This window comes from Amblyraja radiata, chromosome 2, assembly GCF_010909765.2.
Source record: "Amblyraja radiata isolate CabotCenter1 chromosome 2, sAmbRad1.1.pri, whole genome shotgun sequence".
Classification (NCBI taxonomy): Eukaryota; Metazoa; Chordata; class Chondrichthyes; order Rajiformes; family Rajidae; genus Amblyraja; species Amblyraja radiata.
In genome coordinates, this window is record NC_045957.1 from 45,588,345 (window position 1) to 45,610,658 (window position 22,314).

A 22,314-nucleotide genomic window follows, 5' to 3' on the forward strand; every position below is an offset into this window, starting at 1 on the left:
ACTGTTTGCTTACCTGCTCGTAGCGTATGAGACGTGGTCGCCCTGTCACTACTGTATTGCTTTTCATTTCCAAGGGGAAGGATGTAGATGACATGTGCATGTACCTTTAACATAGTGACCTCACCACTACTAACCACTCCCCATATCACAAGCATAATTACAACCTTCCCACCCATTGACCTCTCTCTCTAGTTCCGGTGACAGACCACGAACAGCTAGGGCAGCAACGTATGTGTATCATGAATAAACAGTAGTAAAGACACAGTGTGTTATGACTCCTCTTTACACCCACCCCCCTCCCTCCCCCATCCCCTCCCCACCCTCCCTCACTCCCCCCCTTTCTCTCCTCCCCTCTCTCTCCTCCCCTCTCACCCCTCCCTCTCCTCCTCCCCTCCCTTTCCTTCTTGCCCTTCTGTCCCTGCCCCCTTCTCTCTGTCTCTCCCCATTCTCTCTCTGCCCTCACTCTCTAGGCCCCCCCCCCCACTCTAGACGCGCCTGCGAGTTGGGGGCTATGTGTCAGTGGATGGGGCGGTTATGGGGTACAGGGAGCAAATTAATAATATTAATATAACATCAAGGGGGGTAGTTAGCGTGTGTGCGGGGGGGTAGTTAGTGTGTGTGACGCCGCATGCCGCCCCCCCCCCCCCCCTCGCAACCACACTTTGGGGGAACTGACCCAATGGGTCTGCACTTGGTCTAGTACACCATTATATTTTTACCCACCCGACATTTTTCTACATGCTAATATAAAAATATCATCTTAACAGATCTATACACTTCAAAATGAAGTTTTAACAGTAAGACATGCAGTAAGACATGAAAGAAAAAGATCCTGTATTATATACAATCTAAAATATATGCAATGATGGGAAACATCTTAATTTCAACAGGTACTAATATAAATACAATATGATAAAACTTTATTCATCCCCGGAGGGAAATTGGTCTGCCGACTGCCACAACACACAAGGTACACAAAAAATTGAAAAATGTTTTTTGGAGAAGAGCAGCCTTAAAGAGCTCCTGTTGCCGCCGAGTCTCCCGCTGCCACCGTCTCCCGCTGCCGCCACCGAGGCTCCTATCGCCGCCGTCTCTGAGGCTCCATCGGCCCAGACAGGCCTCGCCGCCCGGCTTCACCGCAGTCCCCTGGGAGGCCTGTGGGACGAGTCGAGCCTACCACAGGACACGTTCCGGTCTTCGGTCATCGTTCTGGTCGTCAGCGGCGCGGCTGTTCGGCGGGTGGTTCGGGCCTGTGCGGCTCCCTGCGACATCCCGCCGCCGCTTGGCTCACCGCGACACTATCGCCGCCCAAGTGGCTCCCCGGGACACTCCCGCCACCCGCACGGGGGAACTTTACAGCCTAATAGAAGATCATTAATTATTTCCAAATTATCTGATCTGTGATCAACAAATAAATCATATCCTTCTGAAGAAATGGAAATTAAATTATTTTTAAAACAAATTAATATTTTCACAATAGAACATGGTAGTACAGGTGCACAACCTTTTATCCGAAAGCCTTGGGACCAGACACTTCTCGGATTTCGGAATTTTTCGGATTTCGAAATGGAAGATTTTTAGCGTACATTAGGTAGGTAGCGCGGGCGGCTTGAAAAGTCTGGAGCGGCTGCCTCCTCCCCGGAGACCGGGGAATCATTGTAAATCATTGCTTAAATGTTAGTCAGTTAGTTTGGAGGGATTTTATGTGGTGGGGGGGGGGGTGAAGGGGGAAACTTTAATTCTTAGTCCCCTACCTGGTCGGAGAGGCGGGGAGCGGGCAATGCCTTACCGGGTCGCCGTGCAGTAAGCTCCGGAGCGCTGTGGCCGCCGACTCCCAACATCGCGGAGTTGGGGCTGCGGGCGGCGCCGGTTGGAGCTCCGACCCCGGCAACTCTACCCCTGGCTGCGCGGCGCTCCAAATCCAGCGCCGCCTGCGGCCAGACGCCCGCAGCCCCAGCTCCGCGATGTTGGGAGTCCGCGGCCACAGCGCTCCAGAGCTTACTGCACGGCGACCCGGTAAGGCATTGCCCGCTCCCCGCCTCTCCGACCAGGTAGGGGACTAAGAATTAAAGTTTCCCCCTTCACCCCCCCCCCCTTCACATAAAAGCCCTCCAAACTAACTGACTAACATTTAAGCAATGATTTACAGATGTTTAAGTGTCTCCCCGGTCTCCGGGGAGGAGGCAGCCGCTACAGTAGTACAGACCTGGGTTGACCATGGGTCGTTTCGGGTCAAGTTTGGCGGCAAACACGTTTGACGACATCCTGGAAAAAATGTCCCGTTTTCGGAGCTTTTCGGTTTCCAGAACTCCGGATAAAAGGTTGTGCACCTTTCCAGATGCTGGTAGCTCAGATTAATATTTTCTTTATCTATCATTCCCAACATTCGACCACCATCTCCTCCGACTTCCAATACCAGCACTCCATACATCATTTAGTGATTTTATTTTCTCAACAAATTAAACTGAGCTTCCAGAAAAGGATGACCATGGACCTCTCTATTGCTCAAAAACTGAGAGGTAAAGCTGTGAGAAGTTCTCACGGGTTCTCCAGTAATTCTTCCAGCTTTGCATGTTAACTAGATGACTGAATACAACGAGACAACTTTGAGACCTTCTAATCAAATAAGATGTCAACGTGATTTACCCTGGATTATAGAAATATCAGCAAAAGTGCATCAATAACAACACGCCAACAGTTAATGCTTTAAAACAAAGAGGAAATGTTTTAAGATCACAACAAAATGAATTCTATAAAATACACTTATATACACCTGAAGCATCTCCCACTTCGAAGTCACTGTCATCAGAGCTGTCATAATCCAATGCTTCCAGAAGAGATGTTGCTAGTGTTTTCACTTGTCTCTTCTTTGGACCACGTTCAACTGCAGAAATCCAGAAAAAAACCATACTCAGTGCATGGAAAATAGTTGATTGCCTATAAACCATGTATTCAACAAAATAAAATGTTTGCATTTTTTAATTTCAACTTTTAATTCTAATTATCTGCAAAAGGACCTCTGACATCCATAGGCAGTGATGTCATCAAGTAGGTTAAGCAATTACATTTAAAGGAATTGCTGGCAAACCAGGAATAGCTCAGTTTCAAGTAATGTTTTAAACATTTAAGTCGGTAAAATAAAGTTGGGGACATACACGTATCGTTGAAACTAAGATCAAATAAAAACTGTTAGATCCAAAATCTGATAATTTAAGGAATTAGACTCCACACAATTTTAGTTTTACGGAGGCAGAGTTCCACATTAATTATACGTTAACATTCCATTTACAACTTGCTCTTTCAGCAAGGAATAACACTTATGGATTTTCAGTTAAAGCAATTCATAAAAAACTGAAAAACTCTCAACAACATATTCTTTGAAGTATTTACATTTGATGTGCAGACTTCAGAAGACATGAAAATCTGATGCACGCTGACATCAGCAACATCAGATTTGAGCCACTCAGATTTAATGGGTCAAAACACATTAAAATATAAATTGGTGCCTCTTTGATAGGATATTGAGTGGTAAAATTAATTGCATTACAGTTTTTTTTTAAAAAGGTGCCGATGTAAATAGCTTGTTCTAAGCTTCCCCCCAGTCTAGTTTCAGTCAAAAATCACTGAGTCAAGCACTTGCGCATCTAAACTTTTTTCCTGCATCTAGCTTGTCCAGTCCTTTTATAAGTGTCTATAAGATACCCCCTCATCCTTCTAAACTCCAGTGAATACAAGCCTAGTCTTTTCAATCTTTCCTCATATGACAATCCCGCCATCCCAGGGATCAATCTCGTGAACCTACGCTACACTGCCTCAATCACAAGGATGTCCTTCCTCAAAATCAGAGACCAAAACTGGACACAATACTCCAGATGTGGTCTCACCAGAGCCCTATACAACTGCAGAATCTTTACTCCAATACTGAAATCCAATACAACACTATCTAAATGGCGTCAAGTTGGGAAAAGGGGAAGTACAACGGGATCTGGGGATCCTTGTACATCAGTCTATGAACGTAAGCATGCAGGTACAGAAGGCAGTGAAGAAAGCGAATGGCATGTTGGCCTTTATAACAAGAGGAATCGAATATAGGAGCAAAGAGGTCCTTCTGCAGTTGTACAGAGCCCTAGTGAGATCACACCTGGAGTATTGTGTGCAGTATTGTGGTCCCCTAATTTGAGAAACTACATTCTTGCTATTGAGGGAGTGCAGCATAGGTTTACAAGGTTAATTCCTGGGATGGCGGGACTGTCATATACTGAGAGAATGGAGCAGCTGGCTTGTACACTCTAGAGTTTAGGATGAGAGAGGATCTCATTGAAACATATAAGATTGTTAAAGGTTTAGACGTGCTAGATGCAGGAAACATGTTCAGGATGTTGGAGGAGTCCAGAACCAGGGGCCACAGTTTAAGAATAAGGCGTAAGCCATTTAGAACGTAGACGAGGAAACACTTTTTCTCACAGAGAGTGGTGAGTCTGTGGAATTCTCTGCCTCAGAGGGCGGTGGAGGCAGGTTCTCTGGATGCTTTCAAGAGAGAGCTAGATAGGGCTCTTAAAAATAGCGGGGTCAGGGGATATGGGGAGAAGGCAGGAACGGGGTATTGATTGGGGATGATCAGCCATGATCACATTGAATGGCGGTGCTGGCTCGAAGGGCCAAATGGTCTACTCCTGCACCTATTGTCTATTGTTATTAAGGCCAACATTCCATTAGCTTTCTTCACTGCCTGCTGTACCTGCACGCCAACTTTCAGTGACTGGTGTACAAGGACGCCCAGGTCTCGCTGCACCTCCCCCTTGCCTAACCTAACTCCATTGAGATAATAATCTGCCCCCTTGTTTTTGCCGCCAAAGTGGATAACCTCACATTTATCTATATTATACTGCATCTGCCACGCATCTGCCCACTCACTCAACCTGTCCAGGTCACCCTACAACCTCCTAACATCCTCTTCACAGTTCACACTGCCATCCAGCTTTGTGTCATCCGCAAACTTGCTAGTGTTGCTCCTAATTCCCTCTTCCAAATCATTAATATACATGGTAAACAGTTGCGGCCCCAACACCGAGCCTTGCGGCACTCCACTCGCCACTGCCTGCCATTCTGAAAAGGACCCGTTCACTCCTACTCTTTGCTTCCTGTCTGCCAACCGATTTTCTATCCATGTCAACACCCTACCCCCAATACCATGTGCTCTAATTTTAGTCACCAGTCTCCCATGCGGTCTCTGAAAGTCTAGATACACTACATCCACTGGCACCCCTTCATCCATTTTACTTGTCACATCCTCAAAAAATTCCAGAAGATTAGTCAAGCATGATTTCCCTTTCATAAATCCATGTTGACTTGTCTAATCCTTTTACAGCTATCCAAATGCCCTATTTTACTTCGGAGTCATGCGACATATCGTCTCACGCATTGCACTGTGACGGGCGGGGTGAAGAGTTCTCCCGCGGTAAAGTTTAAATACGGGACCTGCAGGTAAGTTACCTAATCTGAGGTCGTGTATTTTTGCCCTTGTGTTTTTCTGTTCCAGTAAAACTATGGACAAGGGCAAGAAGTCGAAAAGGGTCGCGTCTCGAGTGGCTGTGGGGTACCGTGAAAGTTCCGGTAGCCAACGGCGACCAGCGGCACCTGGACCGCAGTTACTATGGTCCGTAGTCACCGACGTTAATCCTGCTCAGCTGGGACCAGCGCCGCAAGCTGCACAGCCCGAACCAGCGGCCTTTCATCCACTACAGGAGCAGGTAATCAACGAGACTACAGCAAAATACATGCCTCCTGAGAACTATCTCATTAAATGTCCCTGCAGTAAATAGTGCAATCAAGGGGTACATTGGAGCTGGCATAAGAACCCAAGAAGTTAAAATGCAGAAGATTTTGAAGCTTCTGACATCGGGAATAACCGTGGATGGAACGGAGATGACGGACACTCAACAGGATACACTGGCGCTGCTCTGCAATACTCAATATGAGATGAATTGCCTAAGAGCGCGATTAGACCTGCACTAAACCCCAAATTTGCAGGGTTGTGTAAGACAGCTGCTACACAACCACGAATATTGCTATTTGGCTGTAATTTATCGAAACAGGTCAAAGAGCTCGATGAGGAGGCTAAAGCCGTCGGGCTCATGAGGGCGTCATCATCAACGAACAAGACCACTTACCCCAGATGGCAGCACCCCTATGCATCCACCAGCAGGCAACGACACCAGGATGGTGAAAGCATGAGGTCCGCGCAGCAACCACGAAGGTCTTTTTTAGGCCAAGGCCCAGAGCGACCCTCATGGAAAATGCGCCAACCTTGCACTCTGGCGCCTCCTCCGCAGAAGAGGCAGAAACCGAAGAAGTGAATGTGCCACCGTAACCATGGAGGATGGTGGGTCGGATTCCTTCCAGAACATAAAATGTCTAGGTTCTGTACTAACAGGGGGAAGATCACACCTGTTTTGGGAGGCATGGAGGTCTATTACTACTGACCATTATATACTACAAAGTATTCAGGGATATGAAATTGAGTTGATCCAAAAAGACATGCCCCCAGTTTAACATGTGCCTAATCGAGAGTTTGTACTCTCACAACAGGAAAAATTGGAAGGACATGCAGAACTGGGGAGGTTATACGCCAAAGGAGTAATAGAGAGATCAGAACATGACTCTCTAGAATTTGTATCCAACATAATCACAAAAAACAAAAAAGATGTTGGATGTCGCATCATCATTGCCTTAACAAAACTGAATACTTTTGTAAAGTATATTCATTTCAAAATGGAAACATTTGTTACTGCCAAGCAATTAGTTTCCGAAGGATACTTCATGGCATGCATCGATCTAAAAGATGCATACTATTCGGTATCCATACAAAAGGATCATCGTCGATACCTAAAATTTAACTGGATGGGGCAACTATGACAGTACAAAGCATTGCCTAATGGATTAACATCAGCCCCACGACTATTTACCAAGATATTAAAACCTGCCTAGGCACTACTCAGGAAACAAAAACATATTGTCATGGCATATCTTGATGATATTTTAATTGTGGGAAAAACCTTGGAACAAGCTAAGTCAGCAGTCTTGGCTACCAAACATTTGTTTGAAAAACTGGGGTTCCAAGTTGACGCCATCCACAACTATGGACTATCTGGGTTTCACAATTGACTCTTTCCACATGTCTGTAACATTGCCAAAGAATAAAGCAGCTGACTTAATGGAAGCCTGTAACAACCTGGTTGTCACGAGTCAACCATCCATTCGACAGGTAGCAAGAGTAATTGGGAAACTTGTAGCAGCATTTCCAGCTACACAGTTTGGACCTTTGCATTATCAAAATTTACAAAGGGCAAAGGTGCAAGCACTAAAACAACATTTTGATCGGCCTATGCAATTACCAGCCAAAACAATTTTGGAGTTACAATGGTGGAAGCAAAATATTTGGCATAGTTCCAGCCCCATCATTATTAGTAACCCGTCATTCACATTACAAACTGATGTCAGCGCTCACGGCTGGGGAGCTACTAACACCATATCCAGTATTGGTGGTAGATGGAATATACAGGAATCATCGTTACTACAAACACTGGGTATAAACTATTTAGAGATGTTGGGTGCGTTTTATGGGCTAAAAGCATATTGCTCAACAATGCACCATCTGCATGTCCGCCTACAAATTGATAATACCGCAGTGGTGGCATATATTAATCATATGGGTGGAATAAAGTCGATATCATGTGATAATCTGGCCAATACAATATGGCAATGGTGTGTCAACAGACATATTTGGCTATCAGCAACTTACCTACCAGGTAAGCTTAATACAGTGGCAGACACCAGGTCACGAAAATGTAATGACAACACTGAGTGGATGTTGGACCACAAAGTATTTGCTGATATTGTAATGCGATATGGAACACCAGATATTGATCTCTTTGCATCTAGACTTAATCATCAGTTACCAACATATGTTGCTTGGGAACCAGACCCTGGGGCAGCAGCGATGGACGCTTTCTCGCTGGACTGGGGGAAATTGTTTTTCTATGCTTTTCCCCCCTTCTGCCTCATCAGTCGGGTTCTACGCAAAATACAATTGGACTCTGCGTCAGGTATTTTGGTAGTACCCGATTGGCCTACTCCCTGTGGTCCTCGACATGGTCTCGGAACCATGCATGTCCATCACTAAATGACCAGATCTATTTGTCCATCCTGTAATGGGCGAGAGTCACCCATGCCATGACAGGATCAATCTGTTGATTTGCAGAATCTAAAGAGACCACTGCTGGATCTGGGGCTGACGGACAGGACTATGAACATGATCACGGCGGCCTACCGAGAATCAACAAAGAAGCAATACCTCTTGTGTATAAGGAAATGGGAGTTGTATTGCACAAGGACTGGTATAGCGTATAATACAGCTACAGTTACCAATGTCCTAGAATTCCTGTCCAGACTTCATTTCGATGAAGGACTGAGCCAACGCGCTATCAATTGCGCTAGGAATGCCAAGTCAGCATACTTGTGGCAGGGACCAGGACAGCATTCCATGGGATCTCACCCTCTAGTTGCTAAACTCATGAGGGGTATATACAACACAAACCCTCCTAGAGCGAGGTACTCCCAGATATGGGATGTCAGTGTTGTTCTAACATTGCTCAGGGGTTGGTCACCAGCAATGTCCCTGCCCCTGGAGAAGCTGACTTTAAAAACAGTCATGCTGATGGCACTGGTCTCAGCTCAATGGGTCCAGTCCCTACATTAAGTGAGGCTGGATAACATGATGGTATCAACTGACAAGATAAATTTTCAGATCTTGGAGTTGGTTAAGCAAAACAGACCAGGATCATCAGGACTTAATTTGGAATTCCGGGCATACCCATCAGATACCCGACTGTGTATTATGACACACCTTCTGCTGTATTTAAAGTCCACTAAAGCCATAAGGGGTAGTGAATTGGCACGATGGATCAGCCATAAACAGCCTCATAGCAGGGTATCAGTGCAGACCATCTCTAGATGGCTCAGACAGGTTTTGGGAGCTGCTGGGGTGGATACTGACATTTTAAAATCTCATTCCACCAGGGCTGCAGAAACATCGGCAGCAAGAGAAATGGAAGTGCCTATGGACCATATCCTGGCTACAGCAGGATGGTCTAGAGAGACCTTCCAACTCTTTTATAACAAACCAATCACCAAACCTGCGGTGTTTGCAGAAACAATTTTAAATTCTGTAATATGATTTATCCCAAGGGATCATTATTATTTTGTTAAAATAAATTGTCATTGTTTGAATTTTGATTCATGTTTGAATACGATAACATACTTCCTCCCTTGGACATACTACGGCAGTGAGGGAAGCATGGACTCATTCCACGGCATGAAATCACAGATCTTTAAAATCTTCATGTAGTCACTCACGTGACTCCAAAGTAAAATAGTAAGATTAAACGAGAACTTACCAGTTTGAAGTTTGATCTTTATTTTATGAGGAGTTACGTCGAGGGATTATATGCCCTCCACGCCCACCCTCTATCATAAAGGTCAACTGGTATTCTAGTTCTTCTTATCTTATTATGTTTATTTCATCTACTGTTGTCTGTGATTTCACACCGCTGCTTTGAAGAATGTTGCGCATGCGTGCTGGCGGGGTCTTCACGTAATTCCTCGACGTAACTCCTCATAAAATAAAGATCAAACTTCAAACTGGTAAGTTCTCATTTAATCTTACTATTACAGGTGCACAACCTTTTATCCGAAAGCCTTGGGACCAGACACTTTTCGTAATTCAGAATTTGTCGGTCTTCGGAATGGAAATTTTTTTGCGTAGATTTTAATGGCTGGCTCAGTGGTAGAGTGCTCGGCTCATATCCGCAAGGTCGCGAGTTTGCGCCTTGATCCTGGCAGTTACTCGATCGCGAGTTTGAGTCTTCAATGTCGTTTTTTCTTGCAGAATAAATGTTTGTATGAAATGCAGTGTAGGAGAGGTGTACTGACTGTGTGGGCAGAACTTTGGAAGTGATTGCCCACCAGTCTAAAATGCCGCTGTGTCTCCCTGTCCCTGGGATAGCAGGGGGCGATCAAACAGCACAATACCCCCCTCCCCCTCCAAAGGAATCCGCTCCCCAATGGGCCGCTACGGCGACAAGTGTCAGTTTGCCCACAGCCCGAGCTGCGCCCCCTCATCCGCCACCCCAAGAACAAGACGTACCTTGCACACCATCAGCTTCTGCCCCTACGTGTTCCTCTGGAGTTGGAGCGGGGCTGGGCTGGAGTTGCTGCTGGCTGTGGGTCTCTGGGATCTCCGTGCTTGCAGTGGGCCTGGGGGTCGGTGGTGGGAGCTGTGGACCTACGGACCTACCTCCGTGGAGCTAGCCAGCTTCGGAGCGTGGAGAGCTGCGGGGGCGAGCTGCTGCGACCCGACTCCGGTGGATGGTGACACCGGGAGCCCGCGGGTCCCCGGTGGGAGACCGTTTTGCGGGGCACCGGCAGCGGCGACTTCTCCCGCCCGAATTACGGGGTTGAGAATGACCTGGAGGGGGGCCTTACAACGTCCGGCGTGGCTGAGTGGCCGCGGACTTGCTAGCGCCCGCCGGGGGCTTTGACCTCGACTTCGGGAGAGGAATGGAGAGCAGGGGAGAGACAAGTCTTTGACTTCCATCACAGTGAGGAGGAGACTCACTGTGATGGATGTTTATGTGAATTGCCCCCTCCCTCTGCAACTGCAAACAACCCCACTCTCCTGCAAGGGCGGTACAGTTCCCGGAGGATGGCAGGTGGCCGGAGACGTCAGGACCAACAGGAACCCGCTCCCAGATGGGCCCCTACGACGCCCCGAGCTGCGCCCCGTCATCCGCAACCCAGGTTCCTCTGTAGTTGGAGTGGGGCTGGGCTGGGCTGCTGCTGACTGTGGGTCTCTGGGTTCTCCGTGCTTGCGGTGGGCCTGGTGGTCGGTGTCCAATTGGTCCTGACGTCTCGGTCACACACATGGCCGGGAAGCAGAGGGGCGTAGGTGGGGTGAAACTGAAGGGAGCGACAATCTGCACTGTGTATCGTGAGTCTACCGTGGGAACTTTTTAACTCAGCGGGCAGGCAGCAGCATATTGTCAATTATTAATCCTCCCGCGCAATATACCCTCACCTTCTCTTTTATGAATGGGGATTTAGTTCCCCTTTCTTCGAGGACCGACCGGAGGTTCCGCTGTCACCTCTGCGGGCCGCCCTCGGTGAACGTTTTCAAGGACCTTTCTTCAAGGACCGAAAAAATGGCAGCTATTCGGAGGTTTTCGTTATTTGGATCTTCGGATAAAAGGTTGTGCACCTGTAGTACCTCTTTAATAATTGACTCCAGCATCTTTCCCACCACCGAAATCAGGCTAACTGGTCTGTAATTCCCCATTTTCTCACTCACTCCTTTCTTGAAAAGTGGAATATTATTAGCTATCCTCCAATCCACAGGAACTGATCCCGAATCGATTGAACATTGGAAAATAATCACCAATGCGTCCACTATTTCTAGAGCCACCTCCCTGAGGACGCTGGGATGCAGACCATCAGGCCCAGGGGATTTATCATCCTTCTGCCCATTAGCCTACACAATACTATTTCTCGCCTAATGAAAATGTATTTCAGTTCCTCTACCCCCTTAGATCCTCACACACTATATATCTCACGCCTTTCTATCCTTTACTATCTAATTTCTTTTTCTTATTCTCATCTTTCTTTATTATAACAAAAAAAATAAGAAGCTGTACATAAAATGTATTATGAAAATATATATTAGGCACTTTTGTGCCATATGATTGTACTTACTTCTAATAAAATAAAATATTAAAAAAAAAAAAAAGATCCTCTGTCCTCCCGTACTTCTGGGAGATTGTTTGTGTCATCCTTAGTGAAGACAGATCCGAAGTACCTGTTGAACTCTTCTGCCATTTCCTTGTTCCCCATAATAATTTAACCCGTGTCTGCCTTCAAGGGACCCACATTTGACTTTGCTACTCTTTTTCCCTTAACATATTTAAATAAACTTTTACTGTCCATCTTTATATTCCTGGCCTGCTTCCCTTCGTACTTCATCTTTTCAGCACGTATTGCCCGTTTTGTTTCCTTCTGTTGTCCTATGAAAGTTTCCAAATCCTCTGGCTTCCGGCTACTCTTTGCTGTGTTATACATCTTTTCTTTTAGTTTTATTCTATCCCTAACGTCTCTTGTCAGCCACAGTTGCCTCCTACTCCCCTTAGAATCTTTCTTCCTTTTTGGAATGAAATGAATCTGTGTCTTCCGGATTATGCCCAGAAATTCCAGCCATTGCTGTTCCACCGTCATTCCTGCTAGGATCCCTTTCCAGTCTACCTTGGCCAGCTCCTCTCTCATGCTTATGAATAAGAGCAATGGTGCTTTGCTACTTCAAAATATTTTTTCTGATAATCCATGACTTCACTGGAATCTGCTTAAGTAGATGCCCGACTGACTGCCAAAACTGAAAGAATAAACCTTCTCTACATTATTGTACAAGGACTAATGCAAGTTTGATAGTTTCCTATCTAATGTCATTTATGGACAATAATTTTAATATGACTATATTCTTTTATTTGTTTAACAAAGAACTGCAGATGCTGGAAAAATCGAAGATAGACAAAAATGCTGGAGAAACTCAACGGGTGAGGCAGCATCCAGGGAGCGAAGGAATGGGCGACGTTTCCAGCATCTAGGGAGCGAAGAAATAGGAAGCGTGGCCTACGACAGATGGCACAATGGGCTAAGTGTTCGGCTGGCAACCGGAAGGTAGCCGGTTCGAATCCCGCTTGGAGTGCATACTGTCGTTGTGTCCTTGGGCAAGACACTTCACCCACCTTTGCCTGTGTGTGAATGTGTGTGAGTGATTGGTGGTGGTCGGAGGGGCCGTAGGCGCAGAATGGCAGCCACGCTTCCGTCAGTCTGCCCCAGGGCAGCTGTGGCTACAGAAGCAGCTTACCACCACCGAGTGTGACTGAGGAGTGAATGAATAATGCGATGTAAAGCGCCTTGAGTATTAGAAAGGCGCTATATAAATCCCATCCATTATTATTATTATTATTCTTTCATTTTGCCTCTTTCTGGAGCCGAGGTGCTGAGAAAGCACCTCAGCAGTGAACTCAGCAGTTAACGGAACTGCATCCACTGGTGCTGGCTGTAGTTTTCACTGCCTTCCTGATGACCCAGACACTTAATCCTGCTCCCCACGATCCGGTGCCATCAGACCCATTTCTTTACCACCCCATAGGGGCCAGTAAATCCCATAGTTGTAGGCATTTTGTTGCAGCAGCTCCAGCCAACACAAGGAAAATAGGTCCTGGCAAAGCAGAAGGGAATTCTGTGTTCCCCAAAGGACTCAAGAGTCCCGAAAAGTAGCACAAGGACATTCAACAGTACAGAACACAGAATGTAAGCTGTCACTTTAACTCCATCAGAGACCTCCATGTGGAAACATAGGCCATTCATAATGCATGCTGATAGAACAACCGAGGCCATGTCCCTTTAATCAATCCTAAAGGTTTCAGCTGTAGATCTGTGACAAGACTTCTTTTTAGATTTTCTAATTGTCAATAATTTCCACTGTTATGATTCTCTGTCCTTTGGATGCTCATTTTTAAACAACTGACTAACAATCATTATCCTCAAGAACTCAGTCAAATCATACCATGAGCTTCACAACCCCTAGCTAAAAAAAACTATGAAAGATGCTGAAAGAAAGCGGGAAATGTTAGCCATATTTGTAGTCTCGCAGAAATTGTGAGAGACAAAAGAAAATCCTCTATTTCTAACTTTCTGGTATGTATATTACAGAAATGCCAAAGGCACACATTTGAATAATTGTTTAAAAAATGTACATGGCTGCCAAACTATCAAATTCCAAAACCAAGGTCAAATTATTTGATGCTTAGGGCAAAATCTGTTTGCATTTTCTGAGAAACAAAATTATTTCTTGAAATGAAATCATACCTATTAAAATGTTTATTAATGGAAGGAGCTTTATAGCTTCAGTTTTTACATATTCTGCTGGAAGGTCAGTCCAATGAAGAACATCTTGCTAACTTCCAAGGTAACCAAAAACTGTGCAAATGTAGATTGTTTCAGTTTTATAAAGTTACTGGCAAAAATGCAAAAAAATGCAAAGCCTGCTAAGCACTTGGTTGCTAGCCATTCCCATTCCCATACTGACCTTGGCTTCTTCTACTGCCAGAGTGAAGCCACATGCAAATTAGAATAACAGTCTAGAAGAACATAATCATCAAAAATATGGATTTTCTCAGAAATGGTCAAGAGTCAAGAGTGTTTTATTGTCATTTGTCCCGGACGGGACAATGAAATTCTTACTTGCTGCAGCACAACAGAATATGTGAATATGTAAACATTGTATATAATGGGGGGAAAAAAAGAAAAAGTAAGAAAAAGAAAAAGTTCAATACTCTGTTTGACTTCAGCCAAATGATGCATGAGAATTTTTTGAGAAGGTGGCAAAGATCATTAATAAGGTTAGGGGAATGGATATTGCCCACATGAACTTTAGCAAGGTATTTGGCAATGTCCCTCATGGTAAGCAGACAAATCCAGACAAGACAATACAAGGCCACCATTTCTAGCACCATCACCGACTTCATCAATTCCCACGCCCTACCTGACCAAGCCTCCAACCTCATCGTTCCCCAGCCCCGCACGGCCCGTTTTTACCTTCTCCCCAAAATCCACAAACCCGGCTCTCCCGGCAGACCCATTGTCTCTGCGTGTTCGTGCCCCACCGAACTCATCTCCACATACCTTGACTCCATCCTATCCCCCTTGGTCAAATCCCTCCCCACCTATGTTCTAGACACCTCAGACACTCTCCGCCGCCTCCACGCATTCCACTCTCTGGGCCCTCACCCCCTCATCTTCACCATGGATGTCCGGTCACTCTACACCTCCATCCCCCACCAGGATGGCCTCAAAGCCCTCCGGTTCTTCCTCGACCAGAGGAGCAACCTATACCCAGCCACTGACACTCTCCTCCGCTTAGCGGAGTTGGTCCTCACCCTCAATAACTTTACATTTGACTCCTCCCATTTCCTCCAAACACAAGGCGTAGCTATGGGCACACGCATGGGCCCCAGCTACGCCTGCCTCTTTGTCGGGTACGTTGAACAATCCTTGTTCGATGCGTACCAGGGCCCCATCCCCGACCTCTACCTCCGCTACATTGACGACTGCTTTGGTGCCACCTCCTGCACCCACACACAACTGACTGACTTCATCCACTTCACCACCAACTTCCATCCGGCACTCCAATACACCTGGACGATTTCCGACACTTCCCTACCATTCCTTGACCTCACCATCTCCATCGCAGGGGACAGACTCCTGACCGACATACATTACAAACCCACTGACTCACATGGCTATCTGGACTACACGTCTTCCCACCCTGCCCCCTGTAAAGACTCCATCCCCTACTCCCAATTCCTCCGCCTACGCCGCATCTGAGGAGGAGGAGCCATCTTGGTGAACGGCTGCTAGCCAGCAGCCGTCCGTTTTAATTCGTTTTTTTATAGTTTTTAGTGAGTCCTGTTTTTCGTTTCTAGGGGATATGGACTTTTTAATGTGGGGGGTAGGTCTCAACTTTATTTCTAGGTCCCTACCTGGTCGGTGTGGCAGCTTTTTCTCCGGGCTGCCCGTCGACCCGTCCTCGTGGCCTACCAGCGGGCTTGGAGCGCCGTTTCCTGGCGGGCACCGCCCAGCAGCTTGGCCTCGGCGGCGGCACAGTGTTGGAGCGCTATCGCGGAGCGGAGCGGGCGATGCCTTGCCTGGGTCGCCGCGCTGGAGCGACGCGCTGGAGCTCTGGTGAGCTGGACTGCCGGGGTCTGCGGAGCGGAGAGGCGGCGCCGACTTTGTCATCGGGAGCCTGGGAGCTCCAAACCGGCGCGGCCTTGTCGGCTCCGGAAGCCGCGGTCTCAAGCTAGGAAGCGGCCGTTCCAAGTGGCCCAGCCGCCGTGAGGACTCTCCCGACGCCGGGGCAAGACCACCCGGTGAGAACGGCCAGGAACATCGGGCCTCCGTAGAGGCAATTGCGGTGGCCTCAATAGGCCTGACTTTGGGGTGAACTGGGGTGGGGACTGGACATTGTGCCTTCCCCCACAGTAGTATCCACTGTGGGGGGATGATTTTTTTGTCTAATGTAATCCTGTAAGTCTGTGTCCAAGATGGCTGCCGTAAAGAGAGAGTGGACGCTGGCACGATTTGGTTGCCGCTGCTCCCTCTTCACACTGTGTTTTTGATTTTCTGTTTTTGGAATGAATTCTGTTTTTAATTTGTGTCTCTGTGATGTCTTTATTACTTATTTTATTCTGATTATATGTTTTTATTTCTATTAACCTATGTAAGGTGTCCTTGAGATGTCTGAAAGGCGCCCATTAAATAAAATTTATTATTATTATTATTATCTGTTCCCAGGAGACATTTCATACCAGGGCATCGGAAATGTCCTCGTTCTTCAGGGAACGGGGATTCCCCTCCGCCACCATAGATGAGGCTCACACCAGGGTCTCATCCATACCCCGTAACACTGCTCTCTCTCCTCATCCCCGCACACGCAACAAGGGCAGAGTCCCTCTGGTCCTCACCTTTCACCCCACCAGCCGGCAAATACAACACATAATCCTCCGCCATTTCCGCCACCTCCAACGTGACCCCACCACTCGCCACATCTTCCCATCTCCCCCCATGTCTGCCTTCCGCAAAGACCGCTCCCTCCGCAACTCCCTCGTCAATTCTTCCCTTCCCTCCCGCACCACCCCTCCCCGGGCACTTTCCGTTGCAACCGCAAGAAATGCAACACCTGTCCCTTCACCTCCCCCCTCGACTCCATTCAAGGTCCCAAGCAGTCGTTCCAGGTGCGACAAAGGTTCACCTGTATCTCCTCCAACCTCATCTACTGCATCCGCTGCTCTAGATGTCAGCTGATTTACATCGGTGAGACCAAGCGTAGGTTGGGCGACCGTTTCGCCGAACACCTCCGCTCAGTCCGCAATAACCTACCTGACCTCCCGGTGGCTCAGCACTTCAACTCCCCCTCCCATTCCCAATCCGACCTCTCTGTCCTGGGTCTCCTCCATTGCCAGAGTGAGCAACAGCGGAAATTGGAGGAACAGCACCTCATATTCCGTCTGGGGTCCTTGCGTCCTTATGGCATCAACATTGAATTCCCCCAATTTGGCTAGCCTGTGCTGTCTCCTCCCCTTCCTTCACCCTCTAGCTGTCTCCTCCCACCCTCCCATCCGCCCGCCCTCGGGCTCCTCCTCCTCCTCCCTTTTCCTTCTTTCTTTCCCCACCCCCCATCAGTCTGAAGAAGGGTTTCGGCCCGAAACGTCGCCTATTTCCTTCGCTCCATAGATGCTGCTGCACCCGCTGAGTTTCCCCAGCAATTTTGTGTACCTTCGATATTCCAGCATCTGCAGTTCCCTTTTGAACACAAGACAACACATGTTATCTATGGTGGCATGGTAGACTGGATTCAAAATTGATTTGCCCGTTGAAGATAGAGGGTAGTCATAGAGGCCGTTTTTCTGACTGAAGCTCTAGGATCGGTAGTGTTCCTCAGGGATCAGTGCTATGACATAACTAGGCAACAATCAGGAGATCCACTAGACCATGGCAGGCCAAGAGCAAGCATTTGACAAAGTAGTCGCCAAATCTACGCCACTGAATTAGTATCCAGACCATTGATCAAGAGACATTTTCATTTCTCTATCATGGCAGCTGGGGAATTTTAAAAGATAGTGTCAATAATGATCATCACAAAACCACTACATTGTCATACAAATCTGATTCCCTAAATACCTCAGGCAAAGAAATGTGGCCTGCAGGTTCCTCCAAACACATCAACATGGTGCCAGGGACAATGAAGGTGGAAGATAAATACTTCTCTCCAAAGATGTCCACATCATGTGACAGAATGAATAAAAACATATTCATTCAAATGAATGCTGCTTCCTCCTTCAAGTTTAATCTCCGCATGCAAGGAACGGTAAATTAAGATAAACTCACATTCCTTTGTTGAATTCAATGAGGAGTAAAGTAGTAAAAACCTGATAACAAGTACATTTGTATGAGGATGCTGAATGTGATAGCACCTACAAAATATTAAAAATTGATTTATCTAGCATTTCTTTCTTACCATCAGGACAATTAAGAACAAATCAGTGTTTAGCAAATGGATTCAGTATTTCACAATCAATATTTGTTGCAAATAAATACAGCAAGTATTACAAAGTGGAAAAACTAACTCGTGAAACCCTATAAATCAAGTTGCTCAAACATGTTCAAATATCATCTCAGCATAATCAAGTACTTTATTACTAAATTTCCAGTTTCAAACTTTTGTTCAATCTCTTTAGTTTTTACAAATCACAATTAACGACAAAGTTCAATCAGTTGACAACTATTTTACATGAATTAATTATTCCGTGGTTCATTCTAACACTCCTTCATTGTTAAATTTGATGCCCGTATCTATTGCAGTGCCATAGTCAAATTCCAATTAATAAATCCAGTCTAATATATAGTTAATTAAGTCTTTGAATCAGTTGTTTGTGTATAACTTCAGGGCTCTCGCTTAACTTTTTTTCCCTGTTGCCAGCCGGGCAACCTTGGCAGCTTTTTAGGTTGCCAAATGACAGTTTAGGTGCTCATTTAAGATGGCTTGCATGACACGCGCGATAATGTGCTCTGATAAAGCGCGTAGTTACCAGTCGGAATTATACTCAATGAAGCATTCACATATTATTTCTGCTTCAAATAAAGTCACAAACTAAACATTCACCAATCAAGACATGATATATCCCACATGTCTTGTATGTAAAATTATAAGACAGTATCTCAACTCTTTTTACACATTGCAGTTAATGCAATTTCTATTAGTTCTTTCCACTTGCAAACAAAAATGTGTTTGGATTATTCAGCGTATGATCAACCTGTGTCAATAAATCCTGGACCATGATAACATATATGCGTACGTATAGTTGTGAATGTTGCTCATTAAATAACTACAGTACTGATACTCCATAGTAAGAGCATTGATTTGCCGTTAAAATGAATTCTGTAATAACGTGTCAACGGTAGCAATGACAATCGAACACTGCGGTTTTAATGTTTCACGTTTTCACAAAAACAAATAATAACATTAGGAATTAAAACACATTTGATTGCATTCCATAGAAATATAGAAAATAGGTGCAGGAGTAGGCCATTCGGCCCTTCGAGCCTGCACCGCCATTCAATATGATCACGGCTGATCATCCAACTCAGTATCCTGTACCTGCCTTCTCTCCATACCCCCTGATCCCTTTAGCCACAAGGGCCACATCTAACTCCCTCTTAAATATAGCCAATGAACTGGCCTCAACCACCTTCTGTGGCAGAGAATTCCAGAGATTCACCACTCTCTGTGTGAAAAACCGTTATCTAACATAGTCAATATTCGCTCTGAAGACATTTCCAGGACAATAGGGTCAGGGAAGGGGGTGTGTGTGAATCAGTGCGGGATGGATAGATGGCCGGTGGGGGGGTATGGCGACAGGAGAATCAATGCGAGGTGGATAGGGTGATCAGCGCAGGATGAATCGATTGGAGGGGGGGGGGGGGGGGGGGGGAGATGGGCGCGCAGGGGATGTCAGTGAGGACTGAATAGAGGCGGGAATGGGGATCAGTGCTGGATGTACGGAGGGGTCCCAGGATAAAGGGGGGGGGAGGGGGAGGGTGAGGGGGAGTACAAGAGAGAGAGAGAGAGAAGGGGGGCGAGGTGGGGAGGAAGGAAGGTCAGTACTCCTCGGACAACATCGGCCCGCTGCCTTGGCCGTTGGGATTTCCTCGCCACCGCCTCCGTCCTCCGCCAGCCAACAGCAAGGTGCGGGGCCAAGCGGTGCAGCTCAAAGATCCTGTAGCTAAAGGAACTATGGTGCAGCTGCTTCAGAAGTGTCGGAGCGAATGACGGATCCCACACAGCAGCAGCAGCGGCCGCGACAGCGGTCCCGCTAACGGCGAAAACCGCTTTCAAAACAAACCCTCCCGCACGCCGAGGCCTCCCCCTCCCTCCCTCCTCCCGGCCTCGGCGTGCGGGAGGGTTTTTTTTTTAAAGCGCCGTTAGCGGCAAAGATCCTATAGCGGAGCTCTGCTATAAGATCTTTGGTTAGCGGGTTTGCAAGCAGCCCTTATCAGGGCGGACGGGGGGCGGGAGGAAATGGAGCAGCTGTCGCTGTTCGAGGGCCGTCATTCGCTGCGACCCTTCGTCACCTCGCATCTAGTATCTTTCCCACGCTATACAGCCGTCATCGCCGACACAAAATGTCGCGTTCCTTTTCTCCAGAGATGCTGCCTGACCCGCGGAGTTACTCCAGTTTTTTGTGTCTATCTTCGGTACAAACCATAATCTGGTTGCCAAGCCGGGCAAAATGACTCAGTGTTTAGGTTGCCCGGCGGCGCTTTGAGTGGTCAATGGCACCCGGGCAACCGTTAATTTCGAGCCCTGAACTTCCCAATTCAGCAAAAACAAAATACATTTATAATAAAGTAGAACATGCTCTGCGATGGTATGGATGACATTTTAAGCGATACTGGCTGGTAACTTTGTTTGCAGTCCCAGGCTCTATAAACAATAAAGCACCTACTGCACAATCAACAGTAAAAGCATAGAAAGCATTTTATGAAGATGCATCACAGCTTGGTTTGGGATCAGCTCCATCCAAGACCGCAAGAAATTGCAGCAAATTGTGGACACAGCCCAGACCATCATACAAACCAAACTCCCTTCTATTGACTCCATTTACACCTCACGATGCCTCGGATAGGCCAGCAGCATAATCAAGGATGAGTCGCACCCTGGCCACTCCCTCTTCTTCCCTCTCCCATCAGTCGCATGGTATAGGTGTGTAAATGCACACCTCCAGATTCGGGGACAATCTCTTCCCAACTGTTATCAGCCAACTGAATCATCCTACCACAACCAGAGAGCAGTGATTAACTAGTATCGACCTCTTTGGTGACCCTTCAGATTACCCTTGATCGGATTTTGCTGGGTTTACCTTGCACTAAATTATTCCCTTACCGTGTAGCTCTATAAACTGAAAATGGCACAATTGTAATTCACTGCAGGCAGTGAAGAAAGCGAATGGTATGTTAGCATTCATAGCAAAAGGATTTGAGTATAGGAGCAGGGAGGTTCTACTGCAGTTGTACAGGGTCTTGGTGAGACCACACCTGGAGTATTGCGTACAGTTTTGGTCTCCTAATCTGAGGAAAGACATTCTTGCCATAGTAGCAATACAGAGAAGGTTCACCAGACTGATTCCTGGGATGTCAGGACTTTCATATGAAGAAAGACTGGATAGTCTCGGCTTGTACTCGCTAGAATTTAGAAGATTGAGAGGGGATCTTATAGAAACTTACAAAATTCTTAGGGGGTTGGACAGGCTAGATGCAGGAAGGTTGTTCCCGATGTTGGGGAAGTCCAGAACAAGGGCTCACAGTTTAAGGATAAGGGGGAAATGTTTTTGGACCGAGATGAGGAAAACATTTTTCACACAGCGAGTGGTGAATCTCTGGAATTCTCTGCCACAGAAGGTAGTTGAGGCCAGTTCATTGGCTATATTTAAGAGGGAGTTAGATGTGGCCCTTGTGGCTAAAGGGATCAGGGGGTATGGAGAGGGCAGGTACAGGATACTGAGTTGGATGTTGAATGGTGCAGGCTCGAATGGCCTACTCCTGCACCTATTTTCTATGTTGCTATGTGTTGTCTTTCTGCTGACTGGTGGCAAGCAACAAAAGCTTTTCACTGTACCTCGGTACACGTGACAATAAACTAACAAAAAAATGTTGCAAATAAATCTCATGCGTTTTGCTACATTATTAATAACAAAAAAAACAAAAAAATAGGCTACACCTTCTGGATTCCGTCCTTTAATAGTGGTGGAAATAGATTTCCAAAAGGATGTTATAGAAAGGGAACAATTTCAATTCTGATCAAAGGTCATCAACTTGAAAGGGTAACTATTTCTCCATTAACGCTGCTTAACCTGCTTACTATTTCCAACATTACGCATTTATTATTAAATATCTTCGAAGCTTTAAGTTCTTATCCATTCAGTTTTAGAAACAATCACCTTGAACGACTTATTTTCCAATAAGCGAGTTCGGTATTCCGACTGCGCATGCCCAGGTCAAAGATCACTATGCATAACATTGCTGGAAAGCAGTGGAGCAATAAAGCAGTGGACCTTCATTTCTTCCACTTTTTCCAGCTTTGATGCTTCT

General features: G+C 46.4%; 1 protein-coding gene across 3 annotated transcripts in view; it reads right to left on the reverse strand.

Moving 5' to 3' along the window:
• Nucleotides 1–22,314, reverse strand: part of phf14 (PHD finger protein 14) — a 241,562-nt gene that overhangs the window by 213,973 nt on the left and 5,275 nt on the right. For all 3 annotated transcript variants that reach the window (XM_033045737.1, XM_033045746.1, XM_033045727.1), the window contains exon 2: nt 2,774–2,884. In XM_033045737.1, coding sequence (XP_032901628.1) covers nt 2,774–2,884 — 111 coding nt within the window. The remainder of the gene's footprint in view (nt 1–2,773; nt 2,885–22,314) is intronic.